General features: G+C 52.3%; 1 protein-coding gene across 1 annotated transcript in view; it reads left to right on the forward strand.

Moving 5' to 3' along the window:
• Galnt9 (polypeptide N-acetylgalactosaminyltransferase 9) overlaps positions 1-22,020 on the forward strand; it is a 75,217-nt gene extending 53,197 nt beyond the window's left edge. The window contains exons 7-11 of the mRNA XM_006984098.4: positions 10,845-11,030; positions 12,726-12,863; positions 15,248-15,343; positions 16,577-16,744; positions 17,915-22,020. Of these exons, the coding sequence (XP_006984160.1) occupies positions 10,845-11,030; positions 12,726-12,863; positions 15,248-15,343; positions 16,577-16,744; positions 17,915-18,061 (735 nt within the window). The 3' untranslated portion in view covers positions 18,062-22,020. The remainder of the gene's footprint in view (positions 1-10,844; positions 11,031-12,725; positions 12,864-15,247; positions 15,344-16,576; positions 16,745-17,914) is intronic.
• Positions 22,021-24,423: the final 2,403 nt, after the last annotated feature.

Consider the following 24,423-nt stretch of genomic DNA (forward strand, 5'->3'; position numbering starts at 1 on the left):
TGGAACCATTAGCAACAGACACGCTGAACGCCTTGTAGCTGGGTTTTATGGCTACAGAGGGAGCAGGAGAGGATGGCCGGCCTTCCCACATCCTGCCTTCTAGAGAAGGAAATGACTAGAGAAAAGAAAGAGTGTCCCTCAGAGGGGAAGACAGAGTAGGAAATGAAGCAGGGAGGCGGTGGGGGCACTACCCACAATGAATACGTTTAGGGAAACACTCTAGCGAGCCACAGGATCCTGGACAGCGAGGCAGGATGTGGCAGGCAAGGACTGGCCAGCGCAAGGCTCTGAGGCAGCATGGGTGCTCCCAAGGTTTGTGTGGCCTTACCTCCGAGATGGGACGGTACACACCCAGTCCGTGAAGTAGGACATGGAGCACTCCAAGGATCCTGATTATCTTCTCCCAGGATCCCTCTGACTTGCGGGATGGACGAGGATAGACAGAGAGGACAAGATGTAGCTGAGAGAAGAGTTGAGAAGGAGATGGAGGTGGTGGGCAGAGGAGGGAGCGGTGAAAAGCGGCTTCCCTGCCATATTGCTCTTGTGCATCTAGAAGGACAGAGGGCCGGGCAGTGGTGGCACACGCCTTTAATCCCAGCACTCGGGAGGCAGAGCCAGGCAGATCTCTGTGAGTTCAAGGCCAGCCTGGGCCACAGAATGAGTTCCAGGACAGGCACCAAAGCTACACAGAGAAACCCTGTCTCGAAAAAACAAAACAAACAAACAAACAAACAAACAAAAATGGGTTGGGGATTTAGCTCAGTGGTAGAGCGCTTGCCTAGCAAGCGCGAGGCCCTGGGTTCGATCCTCAGCTCAAAAAAAATAGGACAGAGGTGTCTCAGAGGTGTTGGGGCTGACTGCAGGTGCATCCTGCAGATCCTGAAGTCCCTTCCAAGCTCAGCATCCATGCAGTCCTGTCACTCTGAGAAAGACCTCACTGCAGCCTAAGGCTAAGCCAGAAGGGCCTGGAACTCAGCCTTATCCCAAGCTTCAGTTCTGAGTGTTTTGTAGAGAAAACGGTTGTCCAATGCTTTGTTTTATCCTGAAAAAGAAAAAAAAAAAAAACAGGTTGGATTTGGAGACTGGTGGTCAGGGTTCTGCTTATGCTGGTAAGGCTCGGGGCAGGCAGAGGCTGTGTGTGGCAGGCTATGCTAGGCTCTTGGCCTCCTGGAGGACAAAGAAGACTCGGATGAAAACTTGAGGTCGATTTAGAATTTAGCAGAAAAAAAAAAACAGTGACAGGTAAGCTGTGAACTTCACAGCTGTTGGAGAATGGAGAAGATAAGCAGGCATGGAAGGCAAGGTCAGCCAGGCTATGGGAATGGAAACTTTAATAAAAAGTGTTCAGGGAAGCCCAGAGCCTGCATTAGGGAGTTGAAATGCAGAGTTAGGCTCTGACCAGCATCCCAGATAAAAAAGAGGAAAGGGGATCGATGAATCCGAGTCGGAATGCACAAAGGTGGACGGACCCAGGAGAACCCCAGGCTCATAGGGACTGAACTAAGGGCCTGAAATTCTGGGAAGGAATGTCCTTTTCATTGAGAAATCTCTCTGCACACTTAGAGATGAAGAAAAGTCTTTACCAAAGCGACAGGCCCACAGGGCTATCGGCCAAACCCGAGTTGGCTGCTAATAGAAGACTTTACTTAGTAAAACTTAGGCTCATGCATTTTACAGACGCTGTCATCCTTAAATCTCTTTTAGGTCCTGGCCCCGGGTCACACTTGGGACAATTTAAACAGAGACAGGAAAGAGACTGCAAGTCTGGCCACTCGGGCAGATGGGAGATTCTGACAGCAATGATATTACCAGAGCAATTTCTTACGTGCGCCAGTGTGGTTCTTTTCAAATAATTGTTGCCTAGGTTCATCTTGCCTGTCTGGCAGATTCATTGCTTTTCTCAAGAGAAGAACTGGGGACTTTCTGGCAGGCCAGGAACTTACACTGGCTGTGGCTCAGCACTGCCCCCTTGAGCACGTCAGAGGCACGTTCTTTGGCCATGAGTCTTAGTGAACATTTACATCCTACCATTGTAAGTTTGGTTATCTCTAACAAGCTTGGTTAGCATACTACTTATCTTTGGGGCATTTGGGGGGCAGCACCCCCTTAACTAAATTCTACTTTGTGTAATTTTATGTCTCCTAAGCAAATCTATTCACAAATACTTTATAACAGCAATTCTGTTGAGTTTTCTTCTACATCAGGAAAAGTACACGATCTTAAAGTGAATCCACTTTCCTAGGGGGGGATCCTGACCTGACCCGCAGGGTTAACCGTTAAGGGACAAGACAAGGGCATGGCTCCACCCAGAGATAGATCTCATTCTTTGCAGAGACCTGCACACAGAATTCAAGAGGGGGCAGTCACTGGTGCGTACGCCACATGCCCTTCATGTGTACGGCACACAAGTGAGTCTAACGTGTATATTCTATTTTTATTTATGGCTGCATTTATGGGAGCTTTCATTGAAACAGTTTCAGCCAAATAAAATAAATCATAGAAGAAGGAAGAAAGGGTAAGGGCAGAGAAGGGAAGGGATGGGCTAACACAGCATACTTACAAAACCCTGTGGGGCTGGGCAGGAAGAAGGGCAGCATTCCTCTGAGCCAGGCCACTGCCAAGAAGCTCTGCTTCCCTGCCCCACCCTAAGGCTGAGCCGGGGATCCTCTGTTTCCATTGTTAAAGATTGGAGTCTGAATTCCAAAGGCCCCTGCAGGGATGAACTCATCCAGGGAACCCCCAAACCAGGAACCTACCAGACAGGTCTCTCTAGCTCTGGTCTATGGAGAGGAAACACAGTGACCTGCCTCCCTGCTCCCACCCCACTCACACCCCTCCACCCTACCCCCATCCCCACCAAGGACCCAATTTGATCCCTCTGGCACCTGTGTCCCTTTAACTGTGGGGGCAGCCCCTTGCTGAGGAACTTTTTCTTAGAGAATCCACAGGAATCTCTGGTCTTCCCAAATGTGAATGTTCCCTAGCATTGTCTCTAAAGAGTAATGGACGTAAGACGGCTCCTCCAAGAGCCCTCCCTGTGGGGTGGTTCTAGAAATTTCCAGAGAACGGGCATCAGTAGCAATCATAGAAACTGTTTTGCCTAGATCAGTGTCGATCTTTCTGACCCTTCTGGCTATGATCCTGTTATATGGGGGGGACAAAGGGGACACCCTGGAATTTGGGCAGCGGCACTCTGTCACCATCCCCACTCACAGTGCCTGGGTGATCTGGAAACAAACAAGGAGTCAGGACCAATCCAAGCTAGAGAGCAGAAGATGGGTGCGTGCGTGCGTGCGTGCGTGCGTGCGTGCGTGCGTGCGTGCGGCCGTGGTAGCAAGCCATCATTGCTGGCTGGCACTTTACAGTGTGCCTGTGGCCTAGACTGGAAGGGGACAGGTGGTGCAGGGGGTGGGGGTTAAGAGGGGCAGAGTGGCCCTTGGGAGCCTCCTATGGGGTGAGGGTCATGCATGGTCTTCTACATTTCTTCATTATTTAAGTGGGTGGGTGTCGAGGGGCTTTCTCCAGAGAGAAAGCTTTTACTGGGGACTGAGAAATAAAGACAAAGGCAGTCAGGAGCAAGCAGGTGGGTGACCAGGTCTGGAACCCATCTCCATGATGACTCAGGAGAGATGACTTTTTTTGCTATCTGCAGTGAGGGCAGCTGCCATGCCCAGGCCCTGGGGTCTTGGTGGACTCACATGCTGTGTCCCAGGACTCATCTCTTCTCATTGCTGTGACCAAATACCGAATAAAAACAACTTACGGGGAGAAGGGAAGAAAGGTTTATTTTGCCCTGTGGCTTGAAAGTGCAGCCTATCACGGCAGGGAAATCACAGCACCAGGAGCGTGGGGTGGCTGATCCCATGTGTCCATCCATGGTCCGGAAGTGGAGAGAGAGATGGACACTTGGTGCTCAGCTGCTTTCCCTTCTATTCATCCTGGGACCTCAACAGATGGGATGGTGCTGCCCACATTCAAGGTGGGTTGCCCCTCCTCAGTTAACCCAGTCCAGAAACTTCCTCACAGACCGGCCCAGAGGTTTTTGGTTTTTTGTTTGTTTGCTTTTGGTTTTTCGAGACAGGGTTTCTCTGTGTAGCTTTGCGCCTTTCCTGGAACTCACTTGGTAGCCCAGGCTGGCCTCAAACTCAGAGATCCGCCCGGCTCTGCCTCCCAAGTGCTGGGATTAAAAGCGTGCGCCGCCACCACCGCCTGGCTGGTTTTTGGGTTTTTTTGTTGTTGGGTGTGTGTGTGTGTGTGTGTGGTGATTCTAAGTCTTATGAGTTGACAACCTAGATTAACCATCACACACACACACACACACACACACACACACACACACACACACACACGTCCCAGAGCCTACCCCACTGGATGACTGATGCCTCTGCCTGTCCAGGATCCATGCCCCCACCCACTGTGAGAACTTGGATGTGGCCATGGTGTCTCCAAGGACCTATTGTCCTGTCACGGCTAATGTATTCATGGGCTCTGGTGTGGTTGACCACTGAGGCTGAGAACCATGCCGGGGAGATACATGACACCTCATAATTGAAATGCTTGTCTAACCTTACACTGCAGGACCGAATTGCTCTGGACTCTCCAGATGGAGGCTTGTTGCCCTGGGCCTTAACTACCAGCAGCCCGATCACTTAGCAGCTTCTGTGATCCTCGGCTTCTGGCTGAGGTATCTAATGGCAGCAGACAGCTGCAGAGCAGCTGAAAGTATCACCTTCTAGTGATACAGCTCCCAAGAAAGCCTTGGGGCCGGGGCCCTTTGGCCTAGAGGGACAAGAGTCACAGCTCTTGGGCTTTGGGTGTCAGGATCTTTAGCCCTTAAAGCTTGCAGCTCTCTGCAATTCTTCCGGCAACCGGGGCCCATGCTTCTACTCTATGGCTCTCTTTTCTTCTTCCTTTTTCCAGTCTCGACTCCACCTGCTCTCACTTGCCCACTACCTCTGCTCCCCTCTGTCATTTCTGTCACTTGGGCCCTGTCCCTCCAGGGAAGTCTTGCTGCCTCTTGTCACGACTGCAGCCTGAGCTGCCTCTCCTGTCCCACGACCGCAGTCTTGTCTTCACGTTGCCAGTTCGGCCTGTTGCTGTCACATCTGGGGGACAGCAGAGGAGGGATTCTCCCAGGGACTCACAAAGTGAGTTGAACAGCTTGCTTTTATAGCCAGGAAGTGGGTGTGGCCAGGGCGTTTGTTAACCGCGGTCCTTTGTACAGACTGAGGGACTTGTGTTTACTCCAGTCGTGGCAAAACTCCTCCTGCACCAGCCATCTCCAGTGCAAATGGATAATGACGTCTGTGCCTATCACAGTCCTTCTATAACCACTGAGCCATCTCTCCAGCCCCTAGAACACACTTCCTGGAAGTGGCTCTACAGAATAAGAGACCCTGTTCTTCGTCCTTCCTTGTAAAAATCAGTTCCAAGGTTCAGGCCAGTCCCCATGGGATGGGCCCTGGGCCAGCCGTGATCCTCAGTGTAGGACGGAAAGCATGTTGATGGAAAGCATGTCCCGCTCCGCAAGCTGCAGGCGGTTTGCTATGCAGCAGCAAGCGCTTGAGTTTCTCCTCTGCAGCTGGCTTTCCAGACCAGACTTTGTTAGATTTCGTCCTGACCTTTATTAAACCTAATGGACGAGACAGAATCATTTCCCCCTAATTGGCTCCAGGACTTTCCTCATTAGGGGACGTGCAGATGGCATCCCCACGATCACAGGGATGAAAATCGACCTCGGGACCACAGAGTTTCTCTAATTGGGTTGAGTTGATTAGAAAGGCTGTGTGGGCCATCATATTAATCACAGGTCAGCGACGGTGGGAACGGGGAATGGCTGGCAGAGCGTGGGCCTGTGGCGGCAAACCAGCGTCCTGAACAGGTACACACCCCAAAGCCTCTACGCTGCAGTCTCTCTCCCAGGGACACTTACCCCACAGGCCTCCCAGCTTGGCTGGTTCCCACTGTTCCTTCCCATCTCTCTGTGTCATCCCCAGAGTCCCCCATCTTCCCAGCCTTCCTCCTGGAAATCCCTCGGCCCCTCTGTGCTCCATGGTGGCACCAAGGACCTTCAGACTTGGGAGATGCAAATGCTCTACACTGAGCTGTGTCTCCAGGCCTTGTGAGAACAGAATTCTAGTCAAAGAGGGAGGAGAGGAGGCAGGAAGTTGAAACTGAGGAGTTCATTTGATGAGCACTAACAAGGCATGTGTCTGAGGATGAGATTTGAGGCCCAAGAGAATGTCTGCTCTGAGCCCAAGTTGAGGAGGGCTGGGAGAGCACCTTGGAGTTGTGTGTCAGATCTGAGGTCATTACCACACCGGCGCTACTCACATTGGGGTGTCTCAGCTGCCGCCTGCAAGAGGGTGGCCTAGAAGGAGCCTGCTTCCAACTCATTAACTGCTGCAGGCTGCCAAGGGCTTTCCAGGGGCACTGGCCACACAGCCCAAGCAAATCTACCGCTCAGGCAGCAGGGCTAGCCTGGACCACGCTATGGCTGTCACATGGAGAATGCCTGTGTGAGGCAGGGCGGAGGGGTCCCTTGTTTTCTGGGTGTTGGACGGGAGTGGCCCCAAGGTGCCGACCCTCCTTGCCTGCCAGCTATCAACATGTCAACAAGCCCCAGCCATGGGAAGCAGGATGGGGGAAGAGGATGGCGGGTGTCCGCTGCCTCAGGCGTGGAAGCAGCATCATGGGCACCGTGTCTTCAGAGATCCCTGAGACTTGCATTCAGGCTTGCCTCTGCTTGCTCGTATGTTGCACCACTGTCTCAGCCTCAGTTTCCCCATGCATTGTAGAGTAGCACGTGAGAACCAACTCCTGGGGCCGTGTGAATATTAAATGTGGTGGGAGCTGACAGTGGCTGTGGCAGGTGCTTGCCCACTTTCTTATCCACTGTTTTATTCCCTTTATGAAATCGTGATGTGAACGGCGGGGGGGTGGGGCAGGGGTGACACACTGGCTCAAACAGAATTGAAATTGCCCACAGTTTGTGTCAGGTGTGCCCCCGCTCGGAGCCTGCTGGTGGATGTGCGTGTGCACATGCACGAGGTAGGTCGTGTGTGATTCATGTCTGTACCTTAGGCGTGGTCCTGCAGCTGTCCTGAGGTGACCTGCAGGGACTGCACGTTCGCCGCAGACGTGTATCCATAAGTTCCTCGTCTTCTTTCACATCCTCAGACTCATGGGCTCTGGCACCTACCTGGCCGGCACGTGTGGCTTCTGTGTCACCAGCCATGAAGAGATGGCTTGGTCTGACTACCCACACGGCTCAGTTAACCCCTTATGATATGTCTCTGGGAATGGAGTCTCCCACCCAGATGAGGCTTGTGTTTGTACCGCTTTGGATACAAATGCCAGGCCCCTTTCCGCCCCCAAAGGGATATATGTGTGTTTATGTGTGTGGTATATTTCAGTGTGAGTATATGTATGTGTGTATCTGTGAATACATATACATGAATGTGGTGTGTAGTATATGTATATGTGTGTGCATGTGAGCACATGTGATATATGTCTGTGTATGTATGTATATATGTGTGCACATGTATGTGTGTGCATGCATGTGGGATATATGTGACTATATGATCTATATGTCTATGTGAGTGTGGTGTGTACATGTGTGGAATGACTGTAGTATGTGTGTATGTATGTGTGTTGTATGTATACAGGTGTGATATGTCTGCGCATACATGTGGTATATGTATGTATATGCATGTGCATGTGTGTGGTATATAGTGTGGTCTTTGTGCATATGTTTATTGTGTAGTATGTGTGTATGTGTATGCATATGTATGTGTGTGGTATGTGCACATATGTATGATATGTGTGAATGTGTGGTGTGTGTGTGTGGTCTTGTGGTGTACATGTGTGGAATGTGTTGTGTGTATGGCTGTGTGGTCTATGTATATTTTTTTTGTCAGTAATGCCTGAGGGAGGTCATTGTCCAGGCCTTGTGGCATGTGGGGGGCCGATCAACTGTTTTTAATTTCTGCAAATATAATAGACACTGAGGATGTAGCTTTGCGGTTTGGAGTGAGTGTGAACGCCCTGTGTGCGTGTGTTCGCCATATGTTCTTCTCTCCCCGGCTGGCTGGAGAGCTGTTCTACTCTCAGGGACATCAGCTCCCGTGTGGTTGGGAAGCCCCTTTCTGCTGCACCTGGCCTTCCTCTGGGCACGGGGCTTCTCCCGGTGTTTTCTGGAGGGACAACAGGAAGCCAGCAGCCCTTTAAACACCGTTTCCACCCTAAGAGCGTGGTCAGTGTGCCGTGCGTGCTTGTAAAGAAGTGAGGTCCTGTTACACAGTTATAAAACAGAGGTCCCTCCATCCTTCTTCACAAGGACAGCAGCCCCTGTCATGTACTCTCTGTGTGCATGCATGCATACGTTGGTATGTATGCATAGGGGTCAGTGTGTGTCATGTGTGTTGGTGTGTGATTGTTATGTACATACATATGTATGTATATGTGTATGTGGTATGTGTGTGTGTATACGTGTGTGCCCATATATATGTATGTATATGTGTATGTGGTATGTGTGTGTGTGTATACGTGTGTGCCCATATATATGTATGTATATGTATATGTAGTATGTGTGTGTGTATACATGTGTGCCCATATATATGTATGTATATGTGTATGTGGTATGTGTGTGTATACGTGTGTGCCCATATATATGTATGTATATGTGTATGTGGTATGTGTGTGTGTGTATACGTGTGTGCCCATATACATGTATGTATATGTGTATGTGGTATGTGTGTGTGTGTATACGTGTGTGTCAATATATATGTATGTATATGTGTATGTGGTATGTGTGTGTGTGTATACGTGTCTGCCATATATGTATGTATATGTGTATGTGGTGTGTGTATGTGTGTGTATACATGTGCCCATATATATGTTGTGTCTATTTTGAGCCTCCTGCTTTCAGCCGTTCCCCCATTGTTTTATAAAATACTTTGCGTCTAGCAACTGAATGTGTCCTCGTTATCCGTCTAGAGTTTCCTTGGCTGTCCTCTCGTCTTCACTCCTGTGTCACGGTTTGAAAACAAAATGTCCCCCACAGGTTTGTATACTGAGGGCTTGGTCCCCAGCCGCCGGGAGGCGGGACCACGCTGGAGGAAGCAGGTCGCAGGAGACAGACCCTTGGCAGGAGGCACAGCTACCCTGGGCTCCTTCCCGTGTCTCCCTGTCCGCTAGGCCATCAGCATGGCTCTCACCTTGCTGCCCAGCCTCCCCTCAGGCCCACAGCCGTGGAGGCAAACGGCTGCACTGAAGCCTCTGAGGCCGCGGGTGGTGACTGTTCTTCTCCTTGGAGTCACTTCTCTCGGGCATTGTCACTGTGCCGGTGACACTTAGTGCTAAAAATAATCCCATTGTGTCGGCGTGGTGACGCACACTTTCAATCCCAGCACTGGGGAGGCAGAGGCAGGAGGATCTCTGTTCATTTGAGATTCTGGTCCACAAAGAGAGTTCCAGGGCAGCCAGGGCTGTTACACAGAGAAACTCTGTCTCGAAAAAACAAGCAAAACAATCCCATCGCATCTGTTGTGGTTGAGTTCATGCGATGCCGTGTGTTTGTGTGTGTCACAGAACACTGTTTTGATGGAAGTGGGGGACTGGCACAGGACAAAAGGGGATTGGCCAGAGTTCTCCAGAGAAACAGACCAGCAAGAACTAGGTGGACCCAGAAACCAGCTCACAGTTGTGGATGCTGAGAAGCCACAAGGTCTGTGTTGGCACCAGGAGCTGGGGATCTAAGGTTCAAAATGTTGACATGATGCAGTCAGCCGCAGGGACAGGCCGAGAGCAAGCTCCTCCCCCAGCCCTCATCTTCTCTGGCCTACTCACCATGCCGGCTGCTGTAGCTCTTACCCACTACACTCCACACAACACTTGGTCAAACATCCCGTTCCTGGGCAGAGAGAGGGCCACATAAAAAATGAGCCACTTGCTAGCTCAGCTTGAGATGATCGTGGAGATTTGCCGGAGAGCTGGGGAGAGCCAAACATAATTGAGATGACTGGAGCAAGCCTGTGCTTGGGAGCCAGAGTGTGAAATTCATTCCTACCGCCGAGCCGCAGACGGTGAGGGGGCTTCCATGTTTGTTTGCTGAGGAAGCAAGCTACTCTGCTTTCTGCTGGGATCGTGCATTTGTTACGGTACCAGAGGCTGCGTGTGTTCTCGTCACGTCACCGTGACTAAAGCACCCGCCAGCAACTGCTGACGTGAGGAAACATTTATCTGGGTGTGCGGTTTTAGAGTCTCAGTCCCCCATGGCTGGGAAGGTGTGACTGCAGGAGCAGGTGTGTCTGTGGTGGCGGGAACATGAGGCGGGTGCTCACATCATGGCTGACTGGGAAGCAGAGTGCAGCAGGAAGCAGGCTTCAGCCCTAGTGACTGACTTCCTGCAGCCCAGGCTATCAAGACAGCACCACACACTGGGAAGAAAGAATCTCAAAGTGAGCCCGGGTCGGGGGTGGGGGTTCCAATTCAGTTGCCATTGGGTTGACTCTGGCAAACTGGGCTAGGGAGGTGGTTGAGTCCCTACCCAGAGTGCTGTGTGGGGTAGATAGGATCCAAATCCACAGTCATACAACATGGAAGAGAAATCAGGCATGACAGGAAATCCCGAAGGGGAGGCAGCCTCTTGCCCAAGACCTGGTGGATACAGCCCATAGTCCGTGGCTTCTTCTTAGACACCTTCCTCTAACAAATCCAATGTGTCCAGACCCCTAGGAAGTCCAGACTTGAGTAGACCGGGTGTCCTTCCATGGTATGCTGGGCTACCTGGCATGTCAAGTAGCCCTCCCGGCCTCTAACCAGGTCCAATCCTCTCACCCCAGGTGTGGCAGTGTGGCGGCAGCATGGAGGTACTCCCCTGCTCCCGAGTGGCCCACATTGAGCGCACCAAGAAGCCATACAACAACGACATTGACTACTATGCCAAGCGTAACGCGCTGAGGGCTGCCGAGGTGTGGATGGACGATTTCAAGTCCCACGTGTACATGGCCTGGAATATTCCTATGACGGTAAGGCAGGTACCAGGGCGGGGTGAACAGATCCAGGGAAGCCCTGAAGTAAGGGACTCTGGAACACAGGGCCACGTCCAGGCAGCCTCCCCTGCATGGTGCGTCCTGTAGGAAAGGGCTTCTTCTCACTGGTCCAGCCACAGTGGCCACACCCTTCCCCTCACCATAGGTAACTGTTCCAGGCTACAAGTGGCCACCAAAGGTTGTAAGTAAAGGTCTGCTAAGCCTCACCCCAGTGTTCTTTCTCCAGCTGGTCCAGTCTCTTGGAAACAGACTCCCTTTTTTTCCATTGTCCCATAGTCAGAACCAGGTCTTCTATCCTGATTCAGGGCACATGTGTGCTTTCTTATATATTTATACATTCATTTTAAATGGTTCTCATTCTGCAGCCCCAGTTGGCCTCGACTCACAAGAGTGCCTTTTCCTCCTTTGTGCTGGGGTCACAGATGTGCCTCGCCACGCCTGGTCTACTTAACCTTTCTAAATGTCTCTCTTCATCCTCCTAAACTGGCTCACTGCCACTAAGGCAGCACACCTGGCATTTGGATAATCATGTGGACCGTCTGGACTGGACCACCCCCATCCCTTACCACCCTGCTGAGATGCACAGGACTGACCACCTTAACCCAGGACCTGCAAGGCCCCCTTCCAGGCTTCCCTCCAGCCTACTGGGTCAGGACCCCATTAGAGACAAAAGCCTAAGGATCTGTTGTCTGTACCACATGGTGATTTGGAGAATACACAACTGTATCTCTGTTAACATTGGAAAGGAACATAGGACATCACAGCCAGCCACGGGCCACATGTGAGGCTCACCAGCCCCAGAGCCGCTCAGTCAAGCTGGAGGGAAGCATGTCCCTCATGTGATTTGCCTTTGTATGGCCTGTGATCCCAGAGTCACTCGGGAGTACTCCAACTAACTTAGTCCTCAAAATAAGGCAATACATATATCTAGTATTGCTTTCAGTTGGGAAACTGAGGCATAGTGAGGGTAAGAGACTGTTCCATGGCCACATATGAAAAGTGACAGGACTCAAACCAGCCCAGGCCTGAGCCTGCTCTACCCTTAGACCTGTGGGGAGATGGTGCCTCAGAGGGCCCTGGATGGGGCAGAAGTTCCCAAGCCACCTCATGATCTGATGGCTCAGGGCCCACACAGGGTTCTAGGCCCCACAGCGACTCAGGCTCCACAATTCACTGGAAAGACCTCAACTCAGCAGAGTTGCTGTGTCGGCACAGCCAGGGTATGAGGGTGGAGACACATGAATTCACAGAACCCACGATCCCCTCCTGAGCCTTCCAAGCGCTAACACATAACATCCTACCAAGTGTGGCTGCCCTGTAGCTCATTGAGCTTCTGTGTCTGGGGCTCAGTCAGGCGACAACCCCCAGGAGTCAAACTGAGTCCAGGGCCCCATTGTGAGTGTCGCTGAAGCGGAGGCAAATCCACAGATCAGGCAGGAAGAACAGCTCAGGTTCTGAGGACAGGACAGGGGTGGACAGGCCAAGTCTGTCCCCACAGCCAGATCCCTCAGGAGGCCAAGATGAGGACATGGTGGCCCAAGGCTGCAACCAGGGCCACTCTTAAGGGTGGGGAACCCAGGCCCCTGGAGTCCCTGGCATGGGGGAAGACCTAACCCTAGGGTAGCTTGGATCTGCGACACTTACACTCTCCTGCATGCTTGTGCCCCACAGAACCCAGGAGTGGACTTCGGCGATGTGTCTGAGAGGCTGGCCCTGCGCCAGAAGTTAAAATGCCGCAGCTTTAAATGGTACCTGGAGAATGTGTACCCTGAGATGAGGGTCTACAACAACACCCTCACGTACGGAGAGGTACCGCCTCCGCACCAGGGCCCTGCTGGGGTGGTGGGCTTTCTGCCCAGCACCCCGGCACCTATGCCCTGGGATCCTGTACCCCAGCATCCCGTGTCCTAACACCAGAAGTCCACCTGCATAAGTGTGTATATTCTCAAATGACATGGGTATGCTCGTGTTCATGAGCAGCAACACTAGCGCGTTCACATGGAAACATACCTGCACATTCGCGTGTGGAAATATACCCAAGTGAGTGGGTCGGTGAGATGGCTCAGCGGTGATGATGCTTGCTGCCCAGGCCAATGGCTTAAGTTTGATCCCTGGAACCTACGTGGTAGGAGCAGAAAACCAACTCCCTCAAGTTGTCCTCTGACTTCCACATGCACACCACGACAAGTGTGCAGCCACACACTAAATAAATGCTAATTGGGTTTTTTTTTTTTTTAGATGGAGTCTCTGGCTTCTCTGTAGACATTTCAATGCAGACCATACTGGTATCAAACTCACAGAGATCTTCCTGCTGGGATTAAAGCTGTGCAGCACTGTGTCTGGCAAAAATACATAATATTTTAAAAAGAAATATGCCTGAATAGATAGACCTGTGTATACACACACACACACACACACACACACACACACACACACACACGTATAAACAGACATTCACACGTGTTTACACATGTGTATGTAGACATGCAATCACACACATGCTGACGAATACATAAACTCGCATGCCCATCACATGTATTCACACATCTGCACACATCTATGTATATATTCACATGCATTCATATAAGACTTATGAATGCATTATTAAACAGGAATGTACATTCATACATGTGTGAATACATGAGCTTATGTATATACATATTTGCTGCCTGTGTTCGTTCACTCACATGCATATACATAAGTTCATCACATGCATACCTGTGCATGAGGCCATACAAACACATACTGAAGCATGTCTGCACCTGTGGGTACAGGCACACACACACACACACACACACAAGTGCACACTGTCACTGTGTTAGACACTCACTTTCACCCATGTGCACAAGCTTCCATCAAGCATGGACGTGCACACATTTGTGCACACCACAGTGCATGCATTATAAGCATGTGCAGAAGCAGGTGTACATGAGTACTGGCACCCCAACTGTACCGAAGCCCATGTGTTACCCTGAATTCCAGAGTGCACAGCTGCACACAAAGCCCTCTCTAAAGCCAGGAGAAGGCACTGTGTTCCTACCTTGGCCCAGGTCTGGAATCAGGTGTCCCAGCACAGAACAGGCAGGAAGAGGGGAGGGCATCCCCACAGACAGCATCTCCTTCCTGTCCCAGCTTCCCTGCAGGGAGGTGGTAGACATACTGCCCTAGGACAGCGCCCAGGGTAGGGTCGAGGGGCCTGGTGGGCAGTCCTTGTAGACCCATCAACCCTGGAGCTTTGTCACCCCTTAGTCAGGTGCAGACACTGGGCACGGAGCTTTCCCGGAAGTGCAGGTGGAGAGGGAAGCAACTGTTCTGTCTTTTGTGGTGTTCTTCCTACTTCTACCCGCTGTGGGATCCATACCCAACTCCAGATGCTGTGACCCTCGGATTTCTCCCATCTTAGGGTCAGGTCCATGGGTCCTTTTCGGGGCTGTGCTCTGTGATTGACATATTGCAAACTCCACGGCCTGAAACCCTGTGGGGTGAAACAGAACATAACTCTCCTGGGTCAGAGGTCACCACTGTTCCTGGGGGCTGCAGAGTGGGTGCCCTGTGCTTGTTACATAGAGATCAGCTGGCTGTTGGTTGGGTCCTGTCACCCCTCCACCAGCTGGGGATGGAGTGAGCATTCCAAGTGTATGCTTTGGGGGAACCTGCCACTGTCTCCTGAGCTCACACAGCCACTTTGACTGCAGTCCTTGGCCAAAGTGTATTAGAGGCAAAATAGTCTCTGCGTCTGCACAGGAGGAGATGCTAGTCCAGGGATGTCCCCAAGCTAGTAACATAAGCCATTCTAGTGACCAAATCCAGCCTCACCTGCTGGGGGCCAGCTAACTCTCCACACACTCACAGAACACATCTATGTGACAAGCACGGTCGTCTCTTCCCAGGCTGCCTAGAGAGCCCTGGTTGCCTTACCTGTTCATCTTTTCCACCCCCTCCCCAGGCACCCTCACACACCACACCTCCTGCCCTGCCCCAGGCAGATGCCAACCCCCAGGGTTTTATCCCAAGGGAGGAATGTTGGATGTAAAGGTCATACCTGTCTCATTGCAAGCAGCCTACAGACAGCTACAACATGGCTGCCTCTGCTCCTTAGTGGGAGACAGGGTGGGAGAGTTCCTGGATGCTTTCCCTCAGGCCCCGGGACCCTCCTCAGTGACCTGCAGTTTCTCTGTTGCTTCTGGATCTAGGTGAGAAACAGCAAAGCCAGTGGCTATTGCTTGGACCAGGGGGCAGAAGACGATGACCGGGCCATCCTCTACCCCTGCCATGGCATGTCCTCACAGGTAGGCAGCACCCAGACCTCATAGTAAAGGAAGGGGGGTGGGCATGGGACGGGTCATGGAGAGTCCCTGTGACGTTGGGGGACAAGTTCAGAAGAGACTGGAGCAGTTTAGGACTCTGAAGGCAGCTGGTACCATTAAGTCAAGAACAGGCCCTTTGGCCGGGTGGTGGTGGCGCATGCCTTTAATCCCAGCACTCGGGAGGCAGAGCCAGGCGGATCTCTGTGAGTTCAAGGCCAGCCTGAGCTACCAAGTGAGTTCCAGGAAAGGCGCAAAGCTACACAGAGAAACCCTGTCTCAAAAAAAAAAAAAAAAAAAAAAAGAACAGGCCCTTTTGGTCAAATGGGTCTTGGCAAGACATGAATTGTCCCTGTGCCTTGGTTTACTCATCAGTTAAATGGGACAGAGGCGGCATGTGTTTTCTTGGGTGGGCTTGTGGATTAATGGAAGTCATGGTAAGGTGTCACCTGGTCTAGATATGATGGAGGGAAAAAGCTGTATTTTCCACTCGTTCTTGTTAGGTGAGCCCTGCCTTGTGCTTGCGAGCCTGGATCACTCAGAGAAAGGATTGCCAGACTGCCTTGTGCAGCTCAGGGCTGATGGTTGTTCATCCCTCTAGGTGGCTGCTCCCAGCCACAAGTGAATGCCATTCTATGCTGTCGATAACGACATCTCCCCAGCAAGTGCCGAGCTCGGGAGACCTATCTTCTCTGAGCCTGAGCCTCATTCATGAACACCCATCTGGGTAGACCTGGAGTTCTGTGAGCCCATGGTTTTGCTGCCTCCAACATGGACAGAGAGAGCCAGTGTCTGCCGGATGCTTCTTAATTTCGGGCTGCAAGGTGCCTGCTTTGACACAATGGCCCATTGAGTGGGAGATTCCTGTGCCCCATGCCACCCACTGCGGTGGCTTCCGGGAGAGTTAAGCTTTCTGGACTGACCTCTCCCAGTGGGTTTTCAGCCCAGTGGCCTCTGACTGAGGGCAAAGGGGGACATCAGTGGGGTTCTAAATGCTGCCCCTCCAGCCTCGTCAACACTTGTGGCTCAGCCCCCGGCTGGCACCTGGCCCCAGATGAGCGAAAGTGTGCTAGTGTGGCCTGAGCACCTGACAAGGTCACAGCAGCTCCACGTTCTCCTGCTAGAGAGGCGTGGGCTTGGGTGTTGGTGAGAGCTGGGCGCAGACAGGATAGGGTACCTCGAGCCTCAGTCCCGTTCACACTCCCGCTGTCTCCCCAGCTGGTGCGCTACAGTGCCGACGGGCTCCTGCAGCTGGGCCCCCTGGGCTCTACCGCCTTTCTGCCGGACTCCAAGTGTCTGGTAGATGATGGCCGGGGGCGCATGCCGGCCCTGAAGAAGTGTGAGGACGTAGCCAGGCCCACACAGAGGCTGTGGGACTTCACCCAGGTCAGTGCATGGGGCTAACAGCCCTGGGAAGTCAGACTTCATGGCTGTAGCAAATACTGAGAGAGACAGCTGAAGGGAAAGACTTACTTTTGTTCATGGTTTCGCAGGGTTCACCATAGCGGCAGAACAGGGCAGCTCATGAAGTGGGGAAGGGAGGGAGCCTATACCGGCTGGCTTCCTCCTTTCCATCTGTTATTCCATCTGGACCCCCAGCCCGTGAGGTGTGTGCTGGCTGCCCTTGTGTAGTTACCTCTCTGCAAACACCCTCACAGACACACCCAGAGGTATGCTTTACCACCCCAGGCATTTCTCAATCACATCAGGGTGATAGTCAAGATTGATCACCTCATGTCCTGTGGCTCAGAAAGTTGTAAAGCTGGACTTGAGTCACGCGGGAAGAGAGAGGTCCAGCCTTGCCTGTTTCAGCACTGGACTCAGGCAGAGGAGGGCATGAGACTAGCCCTGACCACTAGAGCTCCTCGGGGCTCTGAAGCTGACCATTGCCCTGCTGCCCCCTCAAGCCCTGTTCCTCTGGGTCTCTGGGCCCTGATCCAGGTCCAGCCCCCTTACCATCCCTTCCTGTACACCCCGATCCACTCAGCACCAGCCTCTACGGATCACCCATCCTCTGATCTTCTCCTGGCCCCTAGCCTCCAGGGTTCCCACACAGGGGATCCTTGGGAGTTGTTCCGTCACTCTGGGCAATTTGTGGGAAGAGGTGGGCTCGAGCTGCTCTGGCTGTAGGAACGAGCTGCCACTGTTGTTTGCTAAGCCACTGAGGGTCTAAGGTTCTCGGGAGGCTGGCCCGGTGGACAGGGAGGGCCAGCATGGAAGAACATGCTAGAGATGGCTCCAAAGTCACCAGGCTTAAGCCAGGGCCCATGAATTTTGGGAACCACAGAGATACCAAATAATTATGGGGACCAAAGGGCACCTAGGATAAGGACAGTCTTGGAGGCCCTAGATATGTTCTTGGAACCTCTGAAACCCAGGGAATTGAGCAGAGCTGCTAGCCTGGCGGAAGCAGGAGGGGGAAATGCACACAATCCAAGGAGGCAGGTACCTAGGTCTTCATGGTGATAGTACAAGAACCAGAGTGGGGCTTGGATCAGCCCTTACCGGGAGTGCATCCTCGACTCCCACGCTGACTCCGTTTCTCCTGTCCTTCAGAGTGGCCCCATCGTGAGCCGAGACACGGGCCGGTGTCTGGAGGTAGAGATGTCTAAAGATGCCAACTTTGGGCTGCGGTTGGTGGTGCAGCGCTGCTCGGGACAGAAGTGGATGATCCGAAACTGGATCAAACACACCAAGCACTGACCTCTGCCCCACCCCACCTCCGCACACTCGGGCCCTTGGACTCTTGAGTATTCCAGCACTCAGAAGATCCTGGACTGGAGCCAGGATGGAAACTTCTCGCCCAACCCCACAGACCCAGAGCAACGTGGGCCCTGCACACCTCAGGGCTGGGCCCTGTCACTTGGGACAGCAGAGGAGGCCTGGGAACAGCAGCTTCAGTCTGAGTTAGGAACCAGACTTTCCTGGAACAGGCAGCTCTGCCTGAGGGAGGACATCTGAGGACAGCGCACACCCATGCCAAATCACGTGCCTTTTCTACAGTGTTCCCCAACTGACTTCGAGGACAGCCTCCACGCATGTGCTAAGTCCCTGTACATAACCCACACGGAAAGAAACTCAGCTATTCAGTGCTGAGGACAGGTGCATCCTCATGCCAAGCACCCTGTCCTCCTAGCAGGTTCAGGCCTCCCAGCCCAGCTGCCCCTTGCTCACCCGTTCAACCTCACCATAATGGAAGGCACACTCAGAGGTGGCCCCTTGTGCTCTGGTAACAAAGCAATGGGAAGAGATCACATGGATAGACAGACCTAAGTGAACAACACCTCTTCCTGAGGACCAGCTTGGCAGTCGTGGGGCATGAGACTCAGCCTGGGAAGTGAGTCTCTTGTTGTTCTGCCATTCCTGCAGTGGGCATCATCAAATGATCCCTCCGGCCCCTCACTTGTTTTATAAATAAAGTTTTATTGGCACACAGCCATACCTGTTGTCTGAGATCATCTGTGGCTACAGTGTTTGAGCTGCAGCACAGAGTGGAGGCCATGCTTCACGGCTAGCAAAGTCAAACACTCTTAATGTCTTGAATTTTAGGGGATGCTTCCAGATGTCTTTGCCAGGATGTGTCCACTCTTGTAGTCCAGGAGGGCTGGCCTCCCAATGTTGTTGCCCAGTTGGCGAGGGAGGAAAATAGGCATGGAGGCACTGGCCTTTGGAGTTGTTTGCCTCTGTTAATCACCCCTGGTGGTCAGAGTTGGAAAATGTGGCCTATCACTGGGCAGCTGCATTTGCAGCTGAAAGCCAGAGTTTCTAAGATAGAAGGCAGGAGAGTTGTATGAACGTGGCCAATGTCTTCACAGACAGTGACCTCAGGACCCAGTGGCTCATCTTATTCTATTTGAAGTCACTGGCACCCATGGACATTGACCAGTCACCACAGGCTGGGCAGCTGGAGGTAAGTGTGCTTGTGGTGAGGCTCTGGTTATGGCTACTACCCTAAACCCCTGGCCATTCCAGGGCTGCCAAACTGGCCTTAGCAGCCACGCTTCCTAACTAAGAGCAGTGAGAGCAGCTTGTTCCTTGCTAGGAGGAAGTAGACTGAAAACTGGCTGTCCCTTAGCCCTCGTGACACATCAGAACTCGCCGCTCACTGCCCACACAGAGGCCCTCTGACCCCTCTGCTGGTTTCACAGGGGTAGAACTATGGGCCACTGTTGGCTCCCTGTGCCCTTCCATAGGGTCAGCAGGAAAGAGTGGTTTCTATACAGCAGAGGCCCCCATCTGTCACAGCCCTGTCCACACCTATTTTAGCTGAGCAGTCCAGACTTCAGAGGGGCCATGGGCCTGGCGGTCCTTTTCCTAACAGGCTTCTTTCCAGGAGAGGAGCTGTCACTACCTCTCCCTGCTCAGGACACCAGATTCAGGAAGGAAGCTGCTACAAGGGCCAGCAAACAGCAGGACACCTCCCACTGACCACAGTCCAGGCTCCGGACCTCTTGGAGGAAGAGTCGGAGCTATTTCCAGAGGTACATCACAATGCTCTCTTACTACGGAGACACATGTCCCCATCCTCCTTCCAAAGCTGGGACCTCAGCACATCACCCCTGAGTACCTCCCCTCCTGTAGCTGTGAGAAGCTGTGGGCTTCATTTTATCACTCTCAACAGAGGATCCTCACTACCACCAACCACAGGAACACCTCCTTCTGGTCTAAATCTCCCCAGAGTTCTCATAGGAGGACAGGAAGAAGTCCACAAGTGTGGGGCGTTTACCCACCACCCCCACAGTTCCCCAGAGTTTTCTTGAATGCGATCAGCAGGAAATATTAGATAGAAGGATTTATAGCGGAGAATCTTGCAGAGATAAACAGATAGAAAATAAAGGATAGCCTCAAGAGGGCCTGGAACCTATTCCAATGGGCCCCAACTGTCTCTGGCCCAGGGTTTTTATAGAGACGCCAAGGGGGTGGAGCAAAAGACCTCCTCCCCCAGCACAGCCAAGTGCAGACCATCTCAGACACCTGCACTTAGGCCCGTGGTCCTAATCATCCTCTATGTGGACCTGCTGGGTAAAGCCACGAGGAACCCGAGAACGGGCTCCCACACACAGGTCTGATGTTCACATGGTGAGGGGAGGGTGATACTGACATCCATTAGTGGCTAAACATAGCCTGTGCCCTCACACGGCAAACATTGCAGGTTCATAGACATGGAACTGTCTTGGTGTGTACCCACCGGGCAAATGAGTAGTCAGGTGAGATCACCACGCTATAGCCATATAGGATCTCACCAAAAAATATTCTCAAACCTTGGCAAACCCCACACCTGTGTTCCTCAGCATCTTCCTGGCCTGTAGGGGGTGGGGTTGGCATGGGGGGTGAGGCAGGGGCCAAGGCATCCATGTCCCTGGGCTGAGGCTCTCCATCTGCTATGGCACAGGCATAATAGAGCACCAGCTTTGTGAGATACACTCATGTCTTACAGTCCTCACCTACTCACAAATGGGTACATACTTCTCCGACCCCTACCTGCCCAGGAATGCTCAGGGACAGTTCAAGCCAAAGATGGAGAAAGAATGTGTGGGAGGGTCTGCTGTAGAGCTTAACGCTTTATGGTTTTGCTGTTATCAGTACTGCCCATGGCCAGCAGGATGTGTTAGCATTTAGGCATCTGTGCTGGCCTGCCCTTAGGGACCTGACAGGATATGTCCTCAGCTGCAGCCACTATGAGCACCCCCTGTGTACATGTGCTACGTTTCCTTACAAGAGGCGGGCCTTGCCCACCTCCTGTCTCTTTCTCTTCCTTTGCTCTGCCCCCAGGGATGAGTCTCTGCCCCCTTCTCTGCCCCTTCAATCCCCTCCCCTCAATAAACCTCCCATGTGGGCCCTGTTGGATGGTGTGACTCCTTCCCATCATTTTTAAAATTATAACAGGATGTACTTGCTTGTCTAGACTCTGTCTGTCCTAGAGATGTTCCGTGCTGGGACCAGCTTTCGAATCTTGAATTCATGGTGACATGTGGCCTGCATGTGTGTTGATTCTTCAACCATAAATCTTGGGCTCAGAATAACATCTAATACCATTGTGGGCAGCGCCAAAGCCAGCAAGAAGAGAGGAGGAAAAGGAGGAAGAGAAGAAAAAGGACACCACTTATACTGATGGGAGATTCAGTTCTCTATATACATTGAAGTAGCATTGAGAACATCTGACCACACTTTATGGCTGGCCAAGCAGAGGCCCAGAGGAAGAGAGTGACTTCCTCTGGGAACAAGGTGTACAAGGTGGCCACAGTCACAGGGAACATGCGGTACAGGTTTCCATGCTCTGACTGGGTTCCTTCCACCCTGCCTGGCTGCCTCACACAGTTTTTCTCTCCCCCTCCCTCTCCCTCGCTCCCCCTTTCTCTTAGGCAACAATCGTGTTTTAAATAGTAATAACCAAACAAATAGAATTGAATGAGACTGAATGAGTCTGTTTCTTTCATTAATTCAATTATAAGCTGGCTTCACAGCCAGTGTAGAAGAATCCACGTCGTCTGGGCAGAAAACGGCTCATTTGTAGCCAGAGCTCTGGCTGCTCTGGGAGACAGAACTGGGAAGACTCCCTGGGGAGAGCCCTTACGACGGGCAGGGTGATGCTGTTCTCCTCCGCTCCTGGTAGATACAACGCATCGGAATGTGATGCTGCCTAATAAAAATGTTCAGCTTGCCAGCCGAGAGTCCCTGACGGCTCAGACGGTGTTTGGGATTGGGCCCCAGGGGAAGCGACCAGACTCAGGGGGAGCACAAGGGAGAAGCAGCAGCAAATCCCACCTGGCATCTGGCACTTAGGTGGCACCCAGGTGGCATGCAGGGTTCCCCAGGGGGAATCTCCTGGTGCCCATCTTCTGGCCCGCCATCTGTGCCTGTGCCACACCCTTCGTCTCCCACGGGGACCAGCTCAAAAGCCTCCATGCCTCCTTCCTGCACGGATACCTGGGGCTGCCACAGAAAGGTCCACCCATTGTGGAATCGAAGCAGCATGAACGTGGCCTCCCCCTATTCTCCCCGTTCCGAAGGCCGGGAGCCCACTAACGGATGGGAAGGACCAAGCACCACTGGAGGCTCCAGGCGGGATCCTCCCACCTCTTCCCGCTTCCGCTCGGCTGGTGGCACTCCAGGCTCTGCCTCCATCATCCCGTGTCTGTCTATCTCCCTGGGGCCTGTGTCCCCTCCCGTCATAAGGACATCAGCCCCTAGCTATCTTGCTCCAGTTTGACCTTCATTTGTCTCACATTTGAAAAGATCCCATTTCTAAGTCAGGTCTTATCCTGAGGTGCTGGAGAACAGTATGGGGAAGCCGGCATGCTTGTGCTCTCCTTTTGGAACAAACCCGGAAACTTTTCCTGATCCCACAGAGGAACCGAGGAGTAGCAGGGCCGTGAGTTGAGTGGAGTGGATTCATGCTCTGGCCCTGGTGTCCCAAGCCTGAGACTGAGGGAGAATAGTGGAAAGTTCAAGGCCAACTTGGGCAACTTAGTAAGACTGTCTCAAAAGGAGGGCTGTAGCTGGGTAGTGGTGGTGGCGGCGGCGGCGGCGGCGGCGGCGGCAGCAGCAGCAGCGGCACACACCTTTAATCCCAGCACTCGGGAAGCAGAGGCAGGTGGCTCTCTGAGTTCAAGGCCAGCCTGGTCTACAGAGGGAGTTCCAGAACAGTCAGGGCTACACAAAGAAATCCTGTCTCCAACAAACAAGACCAGCATCCATGATTGTGTGACCTCTGGTGGTCACAGACTTCCAGGAACCGTGTGTCCCCAAGAACATCTACATCCACTACTGTGGTGTTCACAGTGACTCTAAGGTGTGCCATCCCTGCTGACATTGAGGAACTCCAAGCATCATTTTGAAGTTAGTGAGATAACGAAGTGCCTACCCAAGCTGACAGTTGCAGAGATGCCAGCCTCGGGGCACTGTCACTGCCCGGCTCTGGGAGTCAGACGGCTCCCTGGTGAATGAAGACAGACCCTGGACTGCATGGAGGAAGCTCCCAGATAAAGCTATGTTTCTCCATGCAGAAGACTGAGTCTCACAAGTCACGAGTTTAAAGAAACAGGGTGGCATTTCCCAAGTATGTGGCTCACAAGAAGCCTTGAGGTTGGGGCCTGACGCCTGTGCATTTGGGTTTCACAGCAGCAGGCAGAGCCAGAACTCAGGAACCCGAGAGTGGAGCTGGGAAGAATGCAACGTCAGACTGTGCCCGAGGCAGGATTCCCCCAAAGACCCCTAGAGAAGCTGCTGGAGCAGGCATTAAGGAATTGGTGTCTGCACCGAGTGCGGCCTCCTCATGCTGCTGAGGACGGCTTCCACATGGCCAGAGTTAATTAAGTTCACAATCTCGCTAAGTCCTTCAGTTAACTGCCTGGGGGAAAATAACACGAGAAGGCTTGTTTGTTATTTCTTCTTGCTCTTTTAAGCACCCGATAGTCATTTTTAGAATTAAATTAAATGGCTTATCTGTGCTAACACAAGTCGACAGGCCATCTTTCTTCTGCGGCTGAGTGGAGCTGGCCGGCTGTGACGGCCGACATTCCTCATGGAGGCGTGACTTGGCCAGCTTATGTTTACCAGCTTTGAATGACAAATTCCAAAGTCCAGTTCACTTCTCCCCTCAAAGGTCACAGTTCCGTGGGATGGCATTTTCTCCTCTCACCCTTCCATGGGGTGGTTCCACAACACGAGAGCAGGTCTGCTCTATGTAGACAGTGTCCTCACATAAGATAAGGAAAAGTCACATCGGTGGGGTTTTTTTCCCCCAAAATTTAGCAATTTATTAGGACAAAGACAACCAAATCCAAACCATTTATTGCGCAGGATGAAAGACAGGGAAGAAAGCATCACCTAGCACATACAATGATTGATTTGAAGAACAACTAAAGTATGAATCTCTAATAGAAACCAAAAGATGTGGTGATGTTGGATGTGTGATGCTTCTGTCTAAAAACTAACAAAATTCTCCCTAGCAGAAAGCTTTTTGGAGGTGATAGCTTCGGCAGTAGGGATTTTCAGACACTGAGAATGCTCCCTTTGAAGCTTGGCAGGGTCAGGCCAGCGCAACGCCGCCAGGCGTATGAAGG

Source organism: Peromyscus maniculatus, chromosome 23, assembly GCF_049852395.1.
Source record: "Peromyscus maniculatus bairdii isolate BWxNUB_F1_BW_parent chromosome 23, HU_Pman_BW_mat_3.1, whole genome shotgun sequence".
Classification (NCBI taxonomy): Eukaryota; Metazoa; Chordata; class Mammalia; order Rodentia; family Cricetidae; genus Peromyscus; species Peromyscus maniculatus.